Below are 23,742 nucleotides of genomic sequence, written 5' to 3'. Positions count from 1 at the left end.
GAGTTCTGGAAGCTAGGGGCATCAAGGTGTAATGGATCCTTCCAACCTTAGGAGTGAGCAGAAGTCACAGTGGACACAATGCACGAGTGACACAGTCATAGCCAACATTCTTATCAAGGGAGTGGCCTAGGTACTGGACAATTACTTGCAGAGAATGGGACTATTGTACAGAGGGCTATTTAAAACGCAATCAGCCCCATCATAAAACCCTAGTGGCCCTCACAGATGCCGCACAGGGAAGCATGTGTGCTTCTAAGTGACAACCTATTCCACAGCTTGAGTCCATCTCATTTTTCTTCCTCCTATCTACCTGAGGGCTCAGGACTCCTCCTTTCACTCAAGAATCAATAGGACAACTACAGCAGTCAGCCATCTTAACAAGGCATACCACATAACACACCAACCACTAACACAAAGCAGTTGATTTCTGTTCAGAGTGGATACTTTTATGACCACCAATTATATCTATAGCCAGACATGGAGAGATAGTCATAAAAACAGGCCTTTGTCCTTTCATAAATCAAAGGGACCTTTTCAAACATTAACTCAGCAACCTGTTTACAACTGTTCATAGATGGAAGGAGGCGGCTAGTGTTCTAGGATTGTAAAGAAGCATGAAGGTCAGGGTGGTGGCTTTCTCAAGGTCAAGAATATATACCTTGATACCACGTAGATGACAGAGACATTATTCTTTAAGTCACATCAGTTGCTCTAAAAGACATGTCCTATATTTTGAGGGCCAGGCCTGAATCTAAGAGTGACCAACAGAGAGTCTAAATCCAACTCTTTCTTGTTACTGAAAATGTCTCCTCTGGGTTATCTGGAATGTGCCATCAACACCAAACTTCAGTCATCCATAGATGCCTAAAGATGTGAACAGGAAAAGTAGTGCAATCTGCTCACAGTAGAAAACTATGGAGCAGCTAAACACATGTGCTCGGTGGTGGTACCAAACATGGCTCCACTCATGCCCTTGACCTTTACCACCCAGGAGACCTGAGGAAAGGTGTTGTGAAAACAAATTCCCATTCTGAGCACAACTGATGAACAAAGAAGTTCATTGGAGGAAGCTATGAAGCACAGGGCCTATGGGAGGTCATGACACAAGTGGTCGTATGCTAGAGGATGTTGTGGCATCACAGCAGGAGGCTATCTTGTGGCTAATGAGGGTAAACATTTTGGGCTCCAAGCACATATGATACTTTGGTAACCCTGTTCTACCACTGTACTCTAGGTAGACACAGACAAAGACAGGAGTAATGCCCATTAAAAATTTAACTATATATCATATTCATTTATTATCAATCCACAGGATAATTTGATTGCTACATGAGCTCATAAAAGCTTTTTTTTCCACCTTTACAAAATTAAAAAAAAATGTGCCACAAGGATGTAGTAACAAGTGCTGATAAACAAGAAAAGGAATCTTAAAATTATAAATTTGCTGTAGAAAAGATAAAAAACAATTATATTTTATTTAGAATTTTTTTACCTTGAATAAAATATTCCCCTGTATAAAAAATAAAAAAAGCTTGCTCTGGTTTAGAATTAGAGTATTTTTGCCTTGAAAATCTGGGAATTTGCACAATATTTCCATGATAGTTTTCCTTTGTACCGCGTGGCATTCAAGCACAGCAGATTAGAGAGATTTTTTTTTAAGCAGTCTTAACATGGGACATCTGTGGAGAAGCTTTCTTCTTCCTTTCCTCCAGGATGTGCAGCACAGCCTTGAGAGGAAAAGGAGGAAAGGACTGGGTGGGATGGGCTGGGAGGTGGGGCACAGGCACAGAAGGGGACCGCTGAATGTGCTGTGAGATAGAGAGCAAGATCACAAGAAGGCCTATCATAAGTGCTTTAAGATAAGGTGCAGAAGCAGAACTGCAATGTTGCTAGTACTGCCCTATATACATATTCACAAGAATAAAAAATTCCAGCTAGTTCACATTTTCTCGTCCATTCTGAGGCCATCCACTCCACCATTGCTGGCCTTGACCGCAGGCAATGCAGCACCTTCACTGCCCGTGTGGCTGTTGGTCCTTGAACTTGAGGGAGTAGCCCTGGGCGATCCAGCAGGTTCTAGAGATATGTGTCTACCAAAGGGCTGGAGTCCTGAGTTAAAAAGAAGCTCCAGTACTGGAGTTGGAGACAGCAATCAATGTTCTATGGTCAAGGGTTTTTTTTTGTTTTGTTTTGTTTGTCCCCCCCCCTTAGATTTGTCTAAAATAGGTGTCAAAGAAAAAAAATAAAATACAAACAAAAACAACAACACAAAGCCAAGAAATCCCAACAACCATCAGGGACAGTCCAAGGCTTAACAGCTCTTGACGCGGGCCTGGGTGATATCAGATGTCTTCTTGATGACACTGGCCCGGGCCTCCCGGTCAGGCCGACTGCTGCTAGGTGCAGGGGACACAGAGGCAGAGATAGGGAGGTCTGTAAATGAAGGCCAGGAGCTGTTGTAAGGCACCGGACAACTCTCCTCCTTGATGGTGACCTGCAGATCTGGCTTGTTGGAGGTGACAAAGGTCGCCATCCCTGGCAGCAGATAAGTACTCCTCGTGCCCATGTTGCTGAGGTACTGTTTGCCTTCAATGTTCCTCTTCCGCCAGTGTGGTTTCCCCTTTCAAGGAAAATAATCACGCAATGGATCTTTGGAAATGCAACACTGTTCTCACATAGGGTCGTTTGACCTCAGTTCTTTTAAGAATCATGGAACGAACAAGTTTTAACATTTCTACATCCTTCCACTGAAATCTACACCCACCTATTCAGAGCCTAAGCAATGGTTTCTCTTTCAATTAATTAAAAAAAAATCAATTCTCATTTACTACCTCCCAGAAATACAGCAAGGAAAGAAGGTATGCTAGTTTAGACTCAGGTTCTTTTCCTGCAGGGCTGTGCAACTGGCCATTCCTGGTGCAGGTTTCCAGACATGACAGATAATCTGTCATGGTGTCTTGCTTCTGGACTACTGATTACTGATTTGCTCCATCTGCATTTTTCTGGACAGTCCTGGGGCTTGAACTCAAGGCCTGGGCACTATCCTTGAGCTTTCTCAAGGCTAGTGCTCTACCACTTGAGTCACAGCACCACTTCCTGCCTTTTCTGTGTATGTGGTACTGAGGAATCGAACCCAGGGGCTTCGTGCATGCTAGGCAAGCACTCTACCACTAGGCCAGACTTCCAGCACTCTTCTGCATTTTTAAAAGGAGAAAAGCAAGGGTGCTTAAGGAACCAAGATGGGCCCTTGATTGCTTTTACACAGGTGCAGCTTAAAGACCCTCAAGGGTAGCCACTCAGAGAAGGAGCTAGATCTCTGATCTGGAAGAATCCAGGCTGGAATACATATGAGCAAGGACCAGAATTCCTGCTCTTCACTACCAAGTGAGATGTACACACTCAGGTACATCACTAGGTAGGACTAACATTAGCTTCCATTTCCACCTCCAATGATCACTCTTCTATTCCCATCACCATTACACAGTCATTTCCTACTATTGTATGAGCCTACCTACAGGAGGGAAGCTAGAAGTAGGCAGGTTGAAAACTGAGATTCGATACACATACCAGCCCCTGGGCAGGATTATAGAGAGAGGCCATGTACATATGAAGATAAGTCTGTTCAGCAATTTTTCATGTTTACTTCTGGTCATCACTTTTGGCCATGTAGATGTTCTATTTCTGCTAGTGAGTGAGTTAGTGAATTACTACAGTAGTAAGAATACCAGCTTTACCTGGCCGAGACTTCAGTTTCTTCTTTCTGCTGTCATAGCCTTTCTTTCTGAGTGTAAACCGTTTATTCCCTTCCCTGCCATTCAGTGCTGTACATTTTACTATACACAAAGAAACCTAAAAGGAAAAATCATGATCCACTGCACAGGCAGGTCAGGAAGCAGGCTTACCTCAGCACTCTCCTCGTCACTGGGCACGCTATCCGTAGTTTCGCTTTCTGTTCACGGAGAGAAGACAGGGCCATCAATCCCATCCCTCCAGCTGACCCAGGGTACGCACAGCATTTTTGGAAGGATACATCCACACTTCTGAAATAGGTAACTAATCACATCCATCCCCTCCTTGTAAGCTCAAATTTGTACATGGAAGAAGCAAGAGTGATTTTGAATTCTATGGTTAACCCTCCCTCCACCCCCCTTGCCAGATTTGAGGATAGGCTGGCATTTCAAGGCTATGTTTAGTCATGACCTTTCAGTGCGGTGTGCTTTCCTCCCTCAGCTCTGTCCACAGTGCCCACACACGTAACTCTTTCGTTCCATGATGACCACTGTATGGAAATCTCAACTCAGAGTTGACATTTTCCAAGAAGTCTTCCTCCGTTATTCCAATCCCAGGAAGTTTTCTATCTGGGATGCTATAGGTGGCCAGATTCAAGGATGGCTTCCAAATTCCTCACCTAATGCTCACTTTTTCTAGACACCCCTTCTCTTAAGTGGGGGTAAGACCTGTGACATTCCTTTAGTCAGCAGAATATAGCAAGGACCATGGGATGCTGGGATACAAATGTTACATGTCTATGATATGACATGTCTATGTCTTAGGTCAAATAAGATGGAACCTGCCTTTTGAAGAGACTCTCTTGTTGGCTGGCCATGATAGGAAGGACTACATGGTAAAGAACCAAGGGCTGCTTCCAGGCCAAAGCCAAGAAGAAACTTTAGATCTCAATTTAACAACTTGTAAGGAACTAAATTCTGACCAAAACTATGTGAGCTTGGAACTGGATCTCTCCCCAGTGGAGCCACAAATGAAATGCAGCCCTGGCCAACAGTTTGATTGGAAGTTAGGGAGACTTCGGCAGCTGAACTCTAACCCCCCAGAAGCTGTGTGGATTAGAATATAGAAATGCATATTAGGTTAAGCCATTAACTGTGGATCCATTGTTAGGCAATAAATAGGTAATCAGTTACCATTCTGATTGTGCCTGCCAGTAGAGAGACAGAGTATGTTTCTTAACTGCACTATCTACATTTTTTTACCATCAGAAAAGATGGACGTGTTAACTACCATCTTCCAAAGGTGGTTGGTTATATGATACATAAGTCAGAAGGGTGTTTGGAAAGGCCTAGCGTGGGGTCTAGCACACAGAGCATACAAAGTAATCATTTTTCTTTGGCAAGGACTTGCATGATAGTCAAAATCAGTAGTTAGTGGTTATACATCATCTGTATCTACAATAAAAGGGCTTTTAAAGTAGAAATTTAATTCTTAAAAAAAGAAAGTGGAAGGGACATAGTTTTCCAATATTCATAGCCATTGCAAAATGAATTCCTTCAAGAGAGAAATTCTAAAACATGCAGACTCTTGGAGCTCATTTTATCTGGGTCATTTATTTTAGAGACAAAGCCTAAATACAGATTGGAATTGTGGACATTTGTGGTGAATGAGGATGATTCACAGTCTTTGTTCAAAGGTCTTTGTTTAGCCCTCCCAAGGATGTTAGGTTGAAAAGCAACTATTGTTACCCTCCCTATGCAGCAAAGCTAGTATGGTTCTAGAGCCTTCTATCTTCTCCCACCCTGCCCCTGATGAGTGACTGGCCTCCAGACTCACATCTTCCTGGTGGCAGAACTGAGATGAAATGGCTGTAGGCCAGACAGGAGCTCCACTCAGAGCTCCTTGTAAATTGAAGGCAAAAGGATAAATGGAAAGACTGTGTTCCTTAAACAAATGGCATGTAGACTCCATGGGCTCCACTTGGGAGTGTTCTACATGTTTCTGAGCCACTCTTTTCCAGGGGTTTCATGCAGTGGCGGTCAGTGAGGACAGGCCATAAGCAGCCAAAGGACAATCCTCTTAACAAGTGTGTGTCACCACAGCATGTCCAGCTGGGAAGGACAGATGTTCAAGAAAGGCCATGGCTTAAAGTGGCTGGCAGGCCAATTATGAAGACAAAGTGATAGCACTAGGCACAACCATATAGAAAACAACCAAAACACAACAGAAAAGGAAACATCTCTGCAAACCAAACCCTAACCCTAGCTCAGTCTCCTACAGAGGGCAGGAGGCAGGACTGTTACTTCCAAGAAGGGAAAAAAAATGAGGAACAGAGATGTTGAGAACCTTGCCAAAGTCACATTCTGAGTCAGCACAAAGGAGAAAAAAACAAAACTGTTCTTCTGATTCTGGGGACGCACACAGAACACAACTCTGCTTCCCTGCTGGCTCTGCCACTGGCAAAACGTCAAGATCCCCTTTCCGTTTTTATTAGCTTTGTTTGTACTCTGAATCCAAGTTTCTCTTCCTTCTGTGCATGCCAGGCTCTTTCCACCCCTAATGCCCTAATGGGCCCTCTATAAACATCACGATCATCTGTAAACACATGCCACTAGGCATGATTTCGTGGCTGCAGATTCAGGAAGAGGAGCGGTTGACATCAAGATCCTAGGATTCCACCAAACCCAAGGTGTATTTGCATAGGTTTGGAAGTCAGCCTCTGGGTTAAGACCTTTCACAGAACATGTTAGAAGAATGGTATTTCCTCCAAGTACCAGTTTTCAACTTAAGGAATCTTGTATCCATTTTATGAGAAGATACAAACATGTTGAACTTAGAAGATACACATGCTGAACTTAAAAGTTTCCAACTAACCCAGATGCTGGTGGAGGAACAATCTCTCTAAATGAAGATAACTGCTTCTGAGATACTTATGGAGACTGCACACCTGCAACAGGGTGCCATGGTCTGGACTTCAGATGTCTCCCAGAGACTCATGGGTTGATCACTGCGTTTCCAGATGCTGAATGGGGTGGGGAGGAGGGATTAGAAACTTTAGGATGTGAAGCCACTGGAGCCACCCTTGTAGGGAATAATGGGACTCCCAGGCTCCTTCCTCTTTCTTTCTGCTTTTGGGCTGCCATGACATGAACAGCATTGTTCATTCGTGTCACAGGCCCCGGGGGATGGGGCCAAGAACCACGAACAGAAGCCTATGAAACCATGAACCAGAATAAATCTTTTTTTCTTTATTTCTGATAGTTTGTCACAGAAATGAAAATTTGGCTAATACTACATCATTTTATTATTTTTTTATGTGGCCTTTACAACCCTTGGCCTGGGAGATGGGGCTACCCAAGGCTTCTGTCTCAGCTACTCGTCCCAATCCTGAGTGAGTGAACAGGTTCTGAGTAGTCAAGTAAATAAATGCTGTCTTCAAGTCTTCTAAAGGAGAAGTGTTAAAAATAAAAATGTTGATTAAGAAAACAAGAGTTTCCGGGCCCTAGTTACTTAGGAGGCTGAGATCTGAGGATCCTTGTTCAAAGCCAGTCCATGCAGTAAAGTCCCTGAGACTCTTATCTCCAACTAACCACCAGAAAACTGGAAGTGGTACTGTGACTCAAACTGCTAAGCTTAAGCAAAAGAGTTCAGACATAGTGCCCAGGCCCTGAGTTCAAGCTCCACAACTGACAACAAAAAAACAACACTAGCAACAGCTGATGGCAACTGCAGACTACATCTGCAATCTTAGCTACTCCAAAGACTGAGAGGTAAGAATCACAGATTAGAGCCAGCCAAGGATTTTATGTCCAATTAACCAACAAAAAGCTGGAAGTAAAGATGTGGCTAAGTGGTAAAGTGTCAGCTATGAATGAAAAAGGTAAGCAAGAGTTCAAGGCTCAGAGTTCAAGCCGAGGTACAAAACAAAAGAGCCCACGAGTAATTCCAGAATAATTCCAGAGACAGGAGTGCTTTTCTGCTGTATGGTGAAATAGGAGAGGCTAGATTAAAGGACTGCGCTAGTCCAATTCCCCACGGAGTCCCCAAGCAGCCCTCCTGCCCACTTACCTGCATAGGAAGATACGGGAGAGATCTGCAGAGGGTACAGCTCACTCATGCTGACGGGCTGGTCATCACTCTCAGTGGTCACCTCCACAACTTGGCAAATGTCTGGTGGGTTAGTGACAATCTCTGGATCCTCAACGCTGCTGTCCAGATGGGACTGGCCCACAACTGCAAAGAAAAGTAAGCCATTATGCCCACAGGAACTGACTTAATAAGTCTAGCAAACATTCTCAAGAACAATTATCTCCAACAGAGATAAGCTGACATTGAGGAATCAGATTTCCTTGTGGTCAGGTCACACATTACCTGTCAGCAGGCTGAAAAATAAACCTGAAATCTGGATTCATGTCTCCAGAGAAGCATCCCGCCTGTCTCCCCTGAGTGTGTCCCCAGCATGCCTGTCATGTCCATGTGACAATGTCCTGCTCTGCTCAGCAAAGTTGCAAACTCAACCCAGTTACAACTAATGGCTACAGGCTGCATTGTAACTAGCCTCAGGCTAGAGATGTCAGTGCTTTGAACTTGACCTATTTCTGTTCTCTGCTCCAGCTCTGAAGGAAGGTGTTACACTTATTTTCTTAGTTCTGTGGTCCAGAGAGATTTTATCAAAGCTTAATGTGAAGGAAAAGACATAAAAACCCACTCCACCATGTCACTGCTCTCAGGGGAGGGGCTGTAGTCATAGTCCTCTTCCTGCTCAGAATGCAATTGATTATCCAAAACATCAGAGCAATATAATCCACTTTTAACAATCAGTAGTAGTATTAAGTGCCCAAGCACTGATAACATGAATTCTGATCAATCTGACTTTCAAGTGGAGACATTTTCTTAATTAAACCTTTTTTTTTTGGCCAGTCTGGGGCTTGAACGCACAGCCTGGGCTCTATCTCTGAGCCTCTCTGTGCTCCAAGATGAGCATTCTACCACTTGAACCACAGCGTCACTCCTGGCTCTTTTTGTTTATGTGGTAATGAGGAATCTAACCCAGGGCTCCATGCATGCTAAGCAAGTACTCTACCATTAAGCCATAATCCCAGCCCCCAATTAAACCTAAAATAATTATACATAATTTCACAGTGTTATAAGAGATAATAGGTTAATGTAGTTTTTACTCGGTTTCCTCTAACACAAAACTAGAGTCCAATATTGAGATTGACAAAATCTGCTATCTTGTTTAGATTTCCTCAGTTTTATAACACCCATGTTTTGTTTTACAAGAAGCCCACCAAATTATTTACTAGAGTGGCTATACATTTTGTATTCTAACTAGTCATGAGAATTTAATGCCTACATCTTCTTCCATTTAGTGTGGTCATTATTTTTTAATTTTATTTTAGCTACTCTTCTAAGCAAAAAAAAAAAATGCTGTTTCATTATGTTTTCAATTCCAATGTCCTGAATGCACTGTCCTAATTTCAAACATAACTGACTTGGCATAGTTGACTGGAAGAAAAATCCCTGAAAACTGGCTCCAGCTAATAAAAGAGTACAATAGCATAGTAGTAATAAGATCTTCAAGGTACTTTGCCATTTTAGTTAACACTCCACCCACACATGTGTAAGTTATTTGAATATTTCAATTCTTAAGAAAGACAGGGATTCATCTTTATCCCAGTATCAATAAAGAAGATCTGCAACAGAGGTAAGATGACTTATCTGTACCCATACAACATGAGTCCTGTGCATGCTCTGTGTTCTTCTATTTATCTTACCCTTTTCCTGTTTTCCTGACAGGTCAGCTACTTGAGTGGGTTCTTCTGTTAGTCACTTAAAGTATCCTATTTGCTGAAGTACTTTTGTTTATAAGCAAGCTTCTATTTTAATTGATTTTACAATGGAAGAGAAACTGGATCCTGTTTAGATTTTCCTGGCAGAGATGTAATTAAAGAGAAAGAAGGCATGCTATATATATGGCAGGCAGACTCCCAAATTCTTATTTCATCCTTTGGACTATCCTCTTTGAGTAGAAAGGTATCAATTATGCAGTTCACTTGATTCAGACTGAGTGCTGGAATTTACCTCTCTCAAGTTTCTTCTGCCTCTCCCAAGTAAATAAAATGGCAGAAAAGCAAGACAAATTCCTATCTTATCCCACAATTCTTGGAAGCACGTGGTAGTGACCAATCCAAAAGCACTGTTTGGAGGGAGGGATCTAAGAAATACTCCACACACTGAGATATGATGAAGATCATACAGGAAATTAAAGCCAGTTTAACTGCCAATACTCCAGAACTTTCTCCTTTGCACTGTCAAGCTCACTAGTGCCATAAACAATGGTAGCAGCTCAGGTATCTTCTTTGTTCTTCCTAGGGATTCTTTGTCACACTTTTTATCCCACAATGCCCAGCTCAGTCATTCAGCTAACAGACTTATGGAACACCTGCTTGGCACAGACAATGTCAGGGGACAATCAGTGAGGTGAGAAATGAGTTTGTAAGAAATCTAGCAGCAAGAGTCCAGCCGAGTAAGCTGAAGGCAGTGAAAAAGTGAAATGAAAATAAACAAACAAACAAACAAACAAAAAAGTGGGACAAGGTTAAGAAGGAAGAGCCACACGGAAGTTGAAGAGGAGAAAGTAAATTTTCCAGCTGAGAGAAAGGAAAAGTTTCAAGTGGGCACCACGGGGCTGAGAGGCTTTTTTGAGTCTTTAGTGACAGCTATAGCACACCCTGACATGTTTTTCTTCTGAGGCCTCTCCTTGTCTTGGAACTCAGTTGATAGGGCCTTATGGCAATTCTTGACCTTCTACCTTGGATCTGTTATTGACTATATATATCCTCACTGAATTTATTTGTATATATCACCCAATTATGGCTCCTGGGAGCTGAGAACTAGCATCAGAACTTTTTGTATTCATCATGGCACATGCCTATGCCTATGGCTCCACAGAAGAGCTCCATAAATTTCTGCTGAATGATTAATGAATGATTCAGATTTTCTGACTGGAACCAGAGTCCTGCACGAATAGTTCATGACAGCTTCCAAGGACAGAACATGACAATTAGTGCTTTCTAGAAAATGTTTAAAATTCTACCAAGTGAGTTCTTTCAGACCAAAATGCAGCAGCATGTGGGGTTGCTATGAGTATTGGGGAGAAAAGGTTTGGGGGTAATGAAAACACTCCGTCCTGAATATGGTGCTGGTTACATAACTGCATTTGTCAAAACATACAGAACTGTACACCTGAAAGGGGTTATTTTACCGTATTGTGCCCAATATATGTGGCATAAGAAAAAGAGTGGATAAATACCTCTACTCAAATTTTACATGTATCTTGGACGCTTCTATCTGTAGCAGGAAGGTTAAGGTTTTGTCTTCTGGGCAAAGATTGAGATACCATTTATATAATTACATTATCTCTAAGGCCAACTTCCCCTGTTGGAGTTGTATTGTTTGAGGATGAGCACTTTTCTCTCACCAAGCATCAATGAAGACACTTACGGAGTGTCACTAATTAGTCTCATTCCATGGCATTCCTCTGGATGCTGACAAATAATAACAAAACCTCACTTCCCCCTTAATGTGGAGGGCAATTGGAGAAGGATAGACAAGTGAATAGAGGGAGAATACAGCCATAATATTCAATACCCTATGAAACTAGGAAAACTGAAGGAAGGGTGGAGTGGGAGGGATGGGAAGAATGATGGGGCGGTGATGTTGATCAAGATGCACTGTACTCACAACTGACACGTACAGCTACTTAAAGATAATAAAAATATAATTTTAAAAATCTTTTATAAGCAAATCCCTTTCCCTCTCCATCTCCACTCCTAGACCTTATAGACCTTTGAGAAAGGCACAACTATAATAATCATTTTAGACAGAATGAAACACCAGCAGGAGAGATGGAAGTAAGTCAAGTACACAGCAGAGCATGGATTCAAGAACAGCTTTCCCTGACCTCAAGTTTCAACTCCTTTGTGACAGTGCTCCCAAACGAAAGCACTCATGGAATTCAAAGTGAGCTACTCTTGACATTCAAAACTCCTCTTTTAGTAAAAACTTTCAAGTTGCACCATAATGAATCTTTGGTATCATAACCAACAGGATCACTTCTTTTCAACCATTCTGTGGGGTGCCAGGGAAATTCTCAAATGGTTAGACAAGTTAGAAATTCACCAAGCTCCACCAGTTTCCTAAGGTCAGCGAACCAGGCAAAGTCACTCAGAGAGTGTAATTTTAGCTGCACCTAGTTGCTGAGAATTACAGTATTATTCATGGCTTCTTAGTGATGGGCTGGTCTGATTGCTTAAAAGGTCATTCCAACTTTATTAACAATTGTTGATTTAATATAGGGCCTCACCAGAGAAAGGAGCTTGTTCCCTGCTCTACTGAAGGTACTTAAAAGCAGAGACTGTTAGAAACAGAAAGGCCCTTGAAGTAGCTCATGTCTTATCATTCTGCAGCGGAAAAGCTACAATGCAAAAGCCAGGGAAATGCCCAAGGCCACTGGAGTGGTGGCTAAGCCATCAGCACATTAAAAATTGTTAAAAGACAGAGTAATAATAAAGTAACAGAGGAGCAGGTATGGACATATTTCAGTGAAACCTTTGTATAATTAATTCACATTAATTTTAAAAGAGAAAAAGATCAGACCACCAGCATCTCACTATAGGGAAAAGTTCGTCCTTGACCTTGAGCAGTTCAATATTGAAACTTAACACCAGCCTGACTACACAGCAGACATGGAGGCTGTTTTTCCTATTCAAATGTGCTCAGATTTGACTTTGACATTATAATAGTCATGTTATTTTTACCACATATTAACTGGAGAATAATTTATCCATACGTCTCATTTGATACTCGCCATAACTTGGTGAGGTAGGTAGGACCAGTATTTCCAGGTTACATTTAACTTCAAATGTTTCCATTTTATAAATAAAATATATGTGCATTGTTTCATATTTGGAGGTAAACCGAAGTTCAAAAAAGTGAGTTTGTCCAAGATCACATGGTAAACAGGAAACTTGAAAAGCAAGTTTAGTGCCCAGGTCTTTTTAATGCTCTTGTCTTTATTAAAAAAAAAAAAAAAGGACAAAGACAACATGGTTTGCATTTCATAAAATACAGCTACTAGTGGTTTGAGAGATGAGTTAGGAACCTTGGGACAGGGATCTGTCCCTACCTGAGCTAGCTGCAGGCTAGCCCCTACCTTAGCAGGTTGATGCAGGAATGAGGAAGCAAGAATGTGGCTGGTTCAGTGGGGACTTTTCACCCCATGAGAACACAGCATTGTGTGTTGCTAGGTCCAGGAAAACCCAGGGGAGGGAGTTCAGCAGTAGCTCCAGAGTCAATAGTGTGACAGCAGAATCTCTGTGAGACATGTTAGGCTGGCAGTTTAGCACTGGAAATGCCACTGCCTTAGCAGGTGCTGCACAGACATGAAAACCACCACCTTCCTTCCCTACTTAGTCACGTGGAGGTTAAACTGTTCATAATAAGTCAAGTTCAAAATCAGGTAGAAAAGTGGTAGCTGGGGACCAGGTGATACCAGACATGAGGGGGACTCTACTTTGGAGGCAAGGTGACATAGTAATACTGGCACTTTCAGGAAATCACTTAGTGTAGTTAAGGAATGAACAGGGGAAAGGCAGAATGAAAGCAAAGCCCAGGTGAGAGTCAAGACAGGAGCAGAAACAGTGTCCAAACTAGAAGGGAATTGTAGAAATAGTTTAAAAAAAGAGGAGATTTTTGCCTAGTTAATTATCAAGAAGGGTAAAGATGGCAAAGAATGAGAAAGAAGAAAAATAAATATAGCCTTGCTAGGCGCCAGTAGCTCATGCCTGTAATGCTTGCCACACATGAGGCTATGATGTTAATATAGTGATTTGAAGCCAGCTCAGGCAGACTTGAAGCAGCTCAGTCTGTAAAACAACCAGATAAAAATGAATCCGTAGATCAAGTGATAGAATGCATGCTAGCTTTGAGCAAAAAATCTCCGGAGAGCACCAGGCTCAAGCCCCTGGACCAGAATACAATAAATATAATCCTCGTAAAAAGATGACAGATTTCTTGAGTAAGTGAAAATTTGTAAGATTGACAGTAGAAACCTTGGGCTCTACTAGCAGAGATCTGCAATAGAGCAAAATCTTGATACATAAGGCCATATAGTATGAAGCTAATTGAAAGGACCTCCAGGATATTGAAACAAAAGCCATATAATGAATGATTGTTATCCTTAATGTACTATGTTGTCTCTCATCTCCTTTGCTGTCCCTTGGTTATCTCATATTGGTATAGTATCTCACGTTGTTATCTGATATATTGAATTTATTTGTATTTGGATATTTGAAATTTGATAGGGAAGGGGGAAAACCAAGATGGGTGGGGATTGTGGGGGGGGGAGGGAAATGGGTACCAAGACATGTGAAAGGGTATCAATGTATGTGAATTAATGCACCTTCTATCTGGCAAATATCATGTAACCCTTTTACTAATTACAATAAAAAATGCAAAAAAAAATAAAAAATCCATAAAAATAAAAAAAAAGAAAATTTGTAAGATTGAAAACACAAACGCCCAACTTCACTGTCCAGAGCTCTGGGCTAGCACGTAGGGACTTTCCTGCCTACGTGACTAGCTTTCTAAGACCCATTTCCACTGTAGAAAAATAAAGGATCACTCCAGTGTTGGAGGCTATCATGCGTATCTTGATTCACACCTTACATGGAATGTCACATTGCTAAGAACTTTATGAAGAGAAAACTTGGTACCTTAATCTCTCAAGACTTGGGGGCAAAGCTGCTAACTTGCCACACACACAAGTGTGGGAGATCTAAAGGCATCAGATGACAAACAACAATAAAAGTGGGACAAGATTGAGAGATAGCTCACAGCTCCACACCATCATCACCACTGACCAACCTCAGACACATGAATTCTTCTGCCAGAGGCTGCAAGCTTTGACTTCTCACCACAAGGCCCTCATTCGACTCCCCACCCCCTTTCCCCTGTACCACCGCTGGTTTCTATGTTGTTGGTTCATTAAATGTCTTATGTTGATAACTGGGTTCTCCAGGCTGTGCCAAAATAAGTTACTTCTGCTTTGCTTTTGATAGTAGTTAAATTTAAAATCCATTTTCAAAAACATTGTACTGGGACAGGAGTTTGGCCTAGTGATAAGAGGTGATAGAGTGCTTGCCTAGCATACATGAAAACCCAGGTTCGATTCCTCAGTACCACATGCATAGTACCACATGCATAGAAAAAGCTGGAAGTAGTGCTGTGGCTCAAGTAGCAGAGCTCTAGCCTTGAGAAAGCCCAAGGACAAGGCTCTGGCCCTGAGTTTAAGCCCCAAGACTGGGCAGAAAAAAAAAAAATTGTACTCTTCAGTTCGGATGGCTTTCTGCACTCAGCATGAATAGACTCCCTTGTTTTCAAGTGATCTTTGCTTTATGGAAGGGTGGGGTTCCCTTTTTATCAAGGAACACAATGTAGAGCGCTGCCTGGGCAAACTGGACAGACTGCCCGCACCTGCACACTTCCCACTCAGGCCCAACACGGTTTTCAGGCAGTTCAGCAAAAGCTCTGCTGCCCAGAAGGAGGTCAACTGACCACCACCACAAACATTCAACATCAAGCTGGCTTTTTCTCTTCTCCAAACACAGAACCAACCTTATACCCAACAAAAATGCAATGCATAAGTAAAAATAAAAATAAAGAGGGTTTCTTTTCTTCCTACCACCACTTAGAGGGAAAGTATGTGTAGGTTTTCTGGGTGCTAAGTCCTGACTTAACTGGGAGCACAGGAACTCTGGAGGACATAACTGAGCACCACCCACCTTTTTAGTGTACACAGCTGGCTGGCCAAGTACATCTAGTGGTTAAGGAGGAGGTATCAAGACACAGTGGGCTAATGTGTATGTGTGTGCACACACACACACACACACACGCACGAATGTGTGCATGCAAGCATGTGCTATGAACGCTAATAAAAATAAAAGCAAGCTATTGCAGCAGGCAAACCCACGTCTTTGTCAAGGCAAGGGTGAAGTTCAGGTTTCACACTCACTGTTTTATGCTTATGCAAACAGCCTGGTATATCCAGAATAAAAATGGACTAGTGGTTGGTTTCCACTGAACACAGTTATTGATTTTTCAATCCAGTTTCCTAGCTATGGAGTCTCCAGACAACATATGGAAGGCTTTCATATTAAGTATTCATTTCAGCCCCCAATTTTAATCTTGGAAACATCAAAGTTGTATGAAAAGATTGCTAGCTTTTATCTCGGGGCCTGAACACAAAATTAAGATGGAACCTAGGCTTAGAATCAATAATGTAATTTTTAAATAAAGCATTTTTGTAAGAGAGGGAAGAAGTGAGAGAAACAGAAACAGAGAATCAAACAGAGACTCCCTGAAATATCATAGTGGCCATGAGACCCCAAATCCCTATGTTTCTCATCCTTACCCACAAGTCACAAAGACCATGATTTGTAATTATCTGGGAGGCTGGGCTCTGCAAAGATGTAAAGTCTGAGATAGGACTGTTGTGAACCATAATCACAAGTTACCCTTCCCTGTGAAATACCTTGTGAATCTATTCTTATATAATCATATACCTCATAAGGGCCACTGATCAATGAGAAAGATACATTCTAGGTCATTTTGCTGCTCTTTATTATTAATTTATTATAAAGACCAAGAAGAGGATCATGTCACCCAATAAGCGATTCTCTAACCAAATCCAACTATTATCTTGGTCCCAAAAGAGAGTTCTGACTCATTAAACTCACGCCAGCCCCAGGTGGCACCAATCATAGAAAAAGGGTAGACAGGTAGACCAGATAGAGAATTTGTTTATTTTGGCATGTGTTGGGTCTGGGGCTTGAACTCAGAACCTGAGTTCTGTCCCTGAGGTATTTTTCAAGGCCAGTGCTTTACCACTTGAGCCACAGCTCCACTTCTCTCTTTTTGCTTGTTCTTGAACTTGAATATTTATGAACCTTGTGGCTCTGGAAGTTTGTTAGGAGTTGCAACCAATAAGCTAGGAGTAATACAGCTTGTTTATATCACACTTCCTTTTCTGTTCCCCAGGTGTGTTCCTATCCAGGCTCTTCTACGAGGAATCCTCCTGTCCTGACATGCCACCTGGCTACATGAAATGGAACTCTTCTGACACCTCCGAATGTGAATCTGGTTCTGGGTTATTTTTTCTTGTCTCTCAGTTCCCTTCCTTTGCAATATTCTCCACTAGCAGAATGCTGCAGTCACCTGTGGTTTGTGTTTACTATCTGGATCTCCCCAAGGGAAGGGGAACTGCCTTGCTCCCCATCCGCTTCCTGGGAGTGGTGAATCAGAATGTGGAAGGTGCTTTACAGGATCAGTTGGGTCAGACGGTGAATCTTTGTGATTGTAAAATAAACTCAATCTCTGTGGCAAGTACATACAGCAAGGCCACTGAGAGGACTATAAGAATAATCTTCCTTGTTCCCAAGTTAGATACATTACACTTTCATCCATGTGAATAGGGAGTAATTTAGAACTGCTAAGCATAAGCCAGTGGAGAAGAAGCATTTCTCATTCTTGGATTTCTTTTCTTGGGGAGACCACATCCAAGTTCCTTTATCTGATTTTTTTAGCCCTAAAATCTGGAGACTTGAATTTGGATTTGTTTCCAAGTTCCTCTTACTGATTCTGTTATTTAAAGATCATTGGTTTTTTTGTTTGTTTGTGCAAATTTTAGACCCCAGAAGGGCAGTTCCTGTATTTAAAAAAAATGTCAAAACAGTTTACCTATGATGTTCACCGTACTATCCACTTCATTTTTTATAGCTGAAGTCAGGACCGCATACTCAGGAGAAAGATCACTTACTCCATTACTAAGCCCCAAAGATGACTCAACTGGTTCTTGCTAGGAAGAAGAAGAAGAAGAAAAAAAAAAGAATTGAGAACACTTTCTTTCCCCTCCCTTTTCTTAGCTTAAATTCTACCCTCTGTCTAATTTCTTAGTCATTCATGTCATCTTCCATTTAACTCTTTAAATTAGCCTGCGGTTAAAAAAGCTAGGTGCTCTGTATCTCTCATTTTCTTTCACCAGCACATCTGGCTTGCCTTTGGGGAATGCCTGCAGCTGCGGACAATAGCTCTGGGGGTTCAGCAGAGAGCAGAACTGTCCGGTGAAGTATTGCACTGCATAGATCACAAGTCCTTTGGTGGTCAGAGGTGTGGCTCAGTTGGGAGTGCTAGCCAATAATGAGGGAAAGCAGCAGGTACCCAGTTCAAGAACTGATCTTGGACCTAAAAGAAAAAAAAACAAGTCCTGGATTTCCCTCTCAGGAAAGACTTATTCCAGTGGTTTTACACTTACTTCCTCAAAAAATCCTCCTTGGCCAAGAACAGGATCCCAGAGGAAGGTGTGTCTGACTTTTTTCAGATATGGTTTGCAAGAGATTCTGGCCATTTGACCCTCCTATACTGGCTAGCTGGTACTTAACATGGGCCATATCACTGCTGAAGCCTGCCTCTTTCTGGCCCACGTCCTGCTGGAAACCCCCCACACCCTCACTCCACATAAATGCACTTCTTCTGCCTAGATAGCCCATCCAGGCCAAGAGGCTACACATTAATACTAATGAAGCACGATCCATTTCTTTTCTCTTTATAGCTTTGAATTCCTACTTTATTCAAGAGTACTTAAACCCCTCTCACAAAGTACTAACAAATTCCACAAAAGCTAAGCCTGAGGTCCACATCTACTTTCATCATTTGGTGAGAATGGTTCCTCATGGTTAAGATCCTGTTAGCTTCAATGACAGCAGTAAGTTAAACCAAATCCATATAAGACAAGTCCTAGGAAATCCAAAATGGAAGAAGAGAGTGTCAGGGTGGAAACAACATATAGGACTGTGAGCGGATTCCACAAGGCAGATAAAACCGTGCCTTGACAAGTGCACATGGTTCACTTCTGTATCTCAGGTACTCAAAAGGGTGAGATCTAGAGATTAAGGTTCAAAGCCAGCCCCTTCAGGAAAGTCTGTGGCAATGTGCATCTAGGAGACTCTTAATCTCTAATTAATAAGCAAAAAGCTGGAAGTGAACGTATGGCCCAGGAGGCAGTGGATCAGCCTGGAACAAGCAAGAGCATTAGGGACTGAATTCAATGCCCATACTGGGACAAAAACAAACAAAAAAATGCACCTTGAAAAAAAAAAGTAAGGGACAACCTAAGGCTTAGTGGGTCCTTATCAATTTCGTACTTCTTAGAATCCTTGCCACCCACCCATACTCCCCAGTACCAAATCTCAGAGAAGTAATATGAGCCAGAGAAAGAAAGAGAAGTGCTTTCCTCCTTTATGATCTCACTAACAAACTCTCATCATGAAACCATGGTTTCAAAGGCATGGCCACCTCACTGCTCATCTTAGGTTAAATAGTCATCCATCCATCCATCCATCCATCCATCCATCCATCCATACACCCAACCACCCACCCACCCATTCAACCATCAAACCATCCACTTACCTACTTATCTCTCTAGACATCTCTATACATTGTCTATATCTTACAAAGCCAAACAGCAGGAAGGGCCTGGACAGCCACAATGGGAAGAATTTTTGCCCCCTTTTCTACTAGCATCTTGTACTTTTCTCTCTACATTCCAAGAATCCTAGCTTGTCTGTGATTTGAGTCACCAGTTTTTCCCCTTCCTTCACAGCTGAACTTCTGAAGACATATCTGCCCTTTCTAATCTCATCTCTCCCTTGCAAGCACTTCTGATCTTGCTTCCAATCCATCTGCAGAATCCAGATATACCACCAGAGTGACAGGGTCATAAACTGGGGAATCAGGCAGACCAAGAGACATAGCTGCTCCACTTCTCCCTGGCTGCAAGACTTTATTTACTTTCTCTCCAAGCCTCTCTTAGGGCATTGTGGACAGTTGTCGAATGAGGAGTCTAAGAGGACGTAGTCCACTGAACTGACATAAAGATAAGATGTGATCAATATGTATTTTTATTAAACAAATGCTTACTATCGTGACTGGTCACCAATTAAACTCTGTTCTCCCCAACCCAATGACCTTTTCTCAAGTTCCTTTCCCTCAACAGACTCCTCTGACATCAGTGTGAATGCTGTAACCAACCTCCTTTCTTGATGACCTAAATGCCTGCACACTGCTGCAATCCCCTTCCTCTCCCTTGGCACCTTTCTTGGTTGGTGGCTTCCTTGATGTCACCCTTCCCATCTTCCCTTCTCAAATCCTGTTGTCCTACATTCCCTTGCTCTACTTTTATTTCCTCAATTCTCTAAAAAGAAATTAAGCATAACTAGCTGAAGAAACTTCAGTGTTTTCTTCTTGCTATCTTACTATTATTTGTTCTGAGCACATTATAGTGAACACATTCAAATGTCCCCTTCTCCATCTTTGCGTACATTTGCTTATTAAAGTCCCTCCTCTCCATCCCTTCGAATCACCAGGCAGAAAGATTTCCCTAAAATATCAACTTCCCTGTCCTCAAAAAATCTGCTTCAGGTGCTGGTGGCTCAAGTCTGTAATCCTAGCTATTCATGAGGCTAAGATCTCAGGATCATAGTTCAGCCCAGGCACAGAAGTCTATGAGACTAATATCTTCAATTAACCAAAGAAAACAGGAAGTGGTGCTGTGGCTCAAGTAGTAGAGTGCTAGCCTTGAGCTAAAGGGCTCAGGGACAGCGCCCAGGCCCAGAGTTCCAGCCCTACAACCGACCAAAAAAAAAAAAAAAAATCTGCTTCAAGGAGTTCAACTGTGCCTACTGTCATAATTATCCATAGAGGTAATTTACCTCACCAGCTTTCAAAGCCCCCAGTCAGAGAAAGGAGCCACAGCAATCAGTGCAATAAGCCTGATAAACCTGTTTTGTCCTATTTTACTTATTCTGTCCATGGCATAGGTTTTCATCTGATTGAGGTTTAAAACTAAAGACTTCTTCCAGTGAGTGACGGAACAGGTAAAGTCAAAGGCCCAGCAGGTAGTCATCTCTGAAGAGCTGCAGCTAACACACTGAGTTTTAATCCAGCTCATGTCTCTGTTGGAGCCAAAGGTATATTAGAGATTTCTAAACTGGATCTGCTTTATGTAACTTCTACCCACAAGTCTGCATTCAAAACTAACATAGAACAGGCCAACCCTTTACTGAGTGACTACAGGCCTTTCTAGATTGTATTTCCATCTTCACAGTGGTGCTTTGATCTGGAAGCACATATATTTCATCTGCAAAACTCTCTCTGAAGCATGAAGTATTCTATTCATTCATAACCACCCTACCTTACTGTCATTTTCTTTCACCCAAATCTTGCTCTGATTAAATCAATTTCCTGATCCATCCAGGGAAGACCAAACACTCCAATTTTTAAACTTCCATTCATGAAGCTTCTAGTGCTAAAGAAGGCTCATGGTTTGTGCCTGTCCACATTTCAAGTTCTACAACTTTTTACTGCATTTATGAAAGAACACAAATCCTACAGCTGACTGGTGTTCACATCCTAATTCCATAAAGTAGTACAATGTGGGAAAGTGAGTCCAGTCTTTTATCTGCTTACATTCCCTGGAAAAAGGGAAATAAGGGAAGGCAAGAAGCTGGTCATGACAGGAAAAACCAGATGAGGAAGGACTCAAGAGTATCAGCTACTTACTGTTATTCTTACTGTTTTTGGCCTTGCCTGAATTCTCACAAGCTGGGAATTCTATAATAGTTTTTTTTTTGTTTTTGTTTTTGTTTTGTTTTGTTTGTTGGTCGTGGGGCTTGGACTCTGGGCCTGGGCACTGTCCCTGAGCTCTTCAGCTCAAAGCTACTGCTCTGCCACTTGTACCACAGAATTTCATGGTCTTTAGTGCCCAGCCTGGGCTGGCTTTGATCCTCAGATCTCAGCTTCCTGAGTAGCTAGGATTACAGGCATGAGCCACCGTGCCTGAGTTCTATGATAGTTTTTGACGTAAATTTACGCACAGTAAATGATGTACAGTTTAGTACTGCTCATTATTCTTTCTCTTGTTCTTTAGCCAGTTATTGCTGCATAAACAAGGTTTATTTTGGATAAAATACAGCTCAGCGAGCACTATAGATGTATGAATATCAGAGAATAGAGGAATTTTTGATGTTTGAGTATTGAGATAACTATTTCCTAGATAACACAGACTACACCTATAAGCTATCTTAAAGCTCCAGGAAACAATTTTGGTACTATTTTATCATGTCTTATACATTTTTTTACTAATTAAAATGTCAAAACTTCTTGCTTCAACAGTAAGAATCCAAATCTAGTTACATTAGGTATATACCAACAGATTTCCTCAGTAGCAGAAATTTACCTAGCCTAACCAGTTATATACCTGCACAAGACAGATGAACTCAAAGTTTATTTATTTTGACATATCACAAAAAGTTAATGCATTACTAATATTAACTATTAACATAATAACCTATCACTACTGTATATATTACAGATTACTATTACATATTAATTGCTCAATAAGGATGAGGCCATCCTTAGACAATACAATTCTAGAGCCTGTGAGGAATTAACATTGGAAATATTCTGCAGATACACTAGCTCAATCAACACAATGGTAGTAGTCGCCACGAACCATAGAATTTTGGAGGCTACTGGTCTGATCCATATTCCGCTGTTAGAACTTTAAGATCTGCGTGAGCATCAGGCTGTGCTGTGTCTGATGCATCACCTGCCTTCTGCTTGAGAGACACATTAGCCATTCCTTCATCACTGAATGATTTCATAACACCCACTTTGTGGACCAACACAGGCAAGCTCTACCTAGAGCCATGCCTTCCACAGCTCGCTTATGTTAGTGGTCATGAGGAAGGCCCTGCAAGGCTGAGACTGCAAGGGTCCTTCATTGATGAAAACAGCATATGTCATCCATTCTAAGACACACATTCTCACATCCTGAAATGGGATATATCAATACTAGCAAATCTGTACCATGATTTCACTGGACACTGATTTCCTTTCTTAGAGATACATAAGATAGCTGGGTCCTGGAGGATCACACCTTTAATCCTGGCTACTCAGAAGGCTGAGATCTGGGGATCATAGTTCATAGTTAGCCTAGGCAGGAAAGTCCATGATACTTTTATCTACAATTAACCATCACCAAAATGGAAATGGAGCTGTGGTTCAAAGAGGTAGAACACTAGCCTTGAGTTGAAAGAGCTCAGGAATAGGCCCTAAGTTCAAGCCCCATGTCAGACCGAGAGAAAGAGAGAAAGACAGAGGGAGAAAGTCAGAGAGAGACAGAGAGAAAGAAAAGAGACAGAGAGACAGAGACAGACAGACAGAGACAGAGACGGAGAGAAAGAAAGAGAAAGAAGACAACGATGTATCTAATAGCCATTGGTATCTGACATTCAGTGGAATATGATGGTTATATCTGGGTGTAATATGTTGAATGGTGTACTTGTTACTCTATTCTTACTTACTAACAAGTTGCAATCACAAAATCAAACTTGCATCCTAATATAAAACCCCTCGTTCCCACTACACATATTGTATTTGTTTACACATTTATTTATTGAACAGATGCTTGTGTATCTGTTCAGCTTTCAACTATGTATTATCTGTTCTGTGCCAGTCATTGAGTTAGAGGCTCTGAAAACAGTGTACTAAACATGATACAATCATGCTTAAGATTGGGATTCAACACGGGAAAACAATATGGTTAACAATGAATTTAGTTTTATAACTGCAAGAAAAAGCAAAACTTTAAGACCTGACATAGGAAAAGCCTATATTAAACACAAAACTGACAAGACATCTTCAAAAATTACATGTGGGTCTTACATGGAACTTTAAAAAAAGAAAAAAATAAGGTTTGCTATGTGGCCCAGGCTGCCCTCAAACTGGTGATACTCTTACCTGTGCCTCCCTTGCTGGGATTACAGACATGTACTACCACACTGAGCTTTTTCTATGGATCTTAATTCAGATAAACAAATCAGGAAAAAGTTA

General features: G+C 41.7%; 1 protein-coding gene across 5 annotated transcripts in view; it reads right to left on the bottom strand.

The window, feature by feature from the left end:
* Window positions 1-1,456: 1,456 nt before the first annotated feature.
* Irf2 (interferon regulatory factor 2) overlaps window positions 1,457-23,742 on the bottom strand; it is a 116,069-nt gene continuing 93,783 nt past the window's right edge. For all 5 annotated transcript variants that reach the window (XM_090354140.1, XM_090354138.1, XM_090354137.1 and 2 more), the window contains 4 exons: window positions 17,530-17,647; window positions 7,798-7,962; window positions 3,903-3,949; window positions 1,457-2,620 (listed from right to left, as the gene is read on the bottom strand). In XM_090354140.1, the coding sequence (XP_090210266.1) occupies window positions 2,312-2,620; window positions 3,903-3,949; window positions 7,798-7,962; window positions 17,530-17,647 (639 nt within the window). In that variant the 3' untranslated portion in view covers window positions 1,457-2,311. The remainder of the gene's footprint in view (window positions 2,621-3,902; window positions 3,950-7,797; window positions 7,963-17,529; window positions 17,648-23,742) is intronic.

The sequence above is a fragment of the Megascapheus bottae genome, chromosome 20, assembly GCF_031878675.1.
Source record: "Megascapheus bottae isolate mThoBot1 chromosome 20, mThoBot2.hap1, whole genome shotgun sequence".
Lineage (NCBI taxonomy): Eukaryota > Metazoa > Chordata > Mammalia > Rodentia > Geomyidae > Megascapheus > Megascapheus bottae.
Note: the sequence above shows the minus strand (reverse complement) of the source record. Positions and strands in the feature narration are given on the sequence as shown.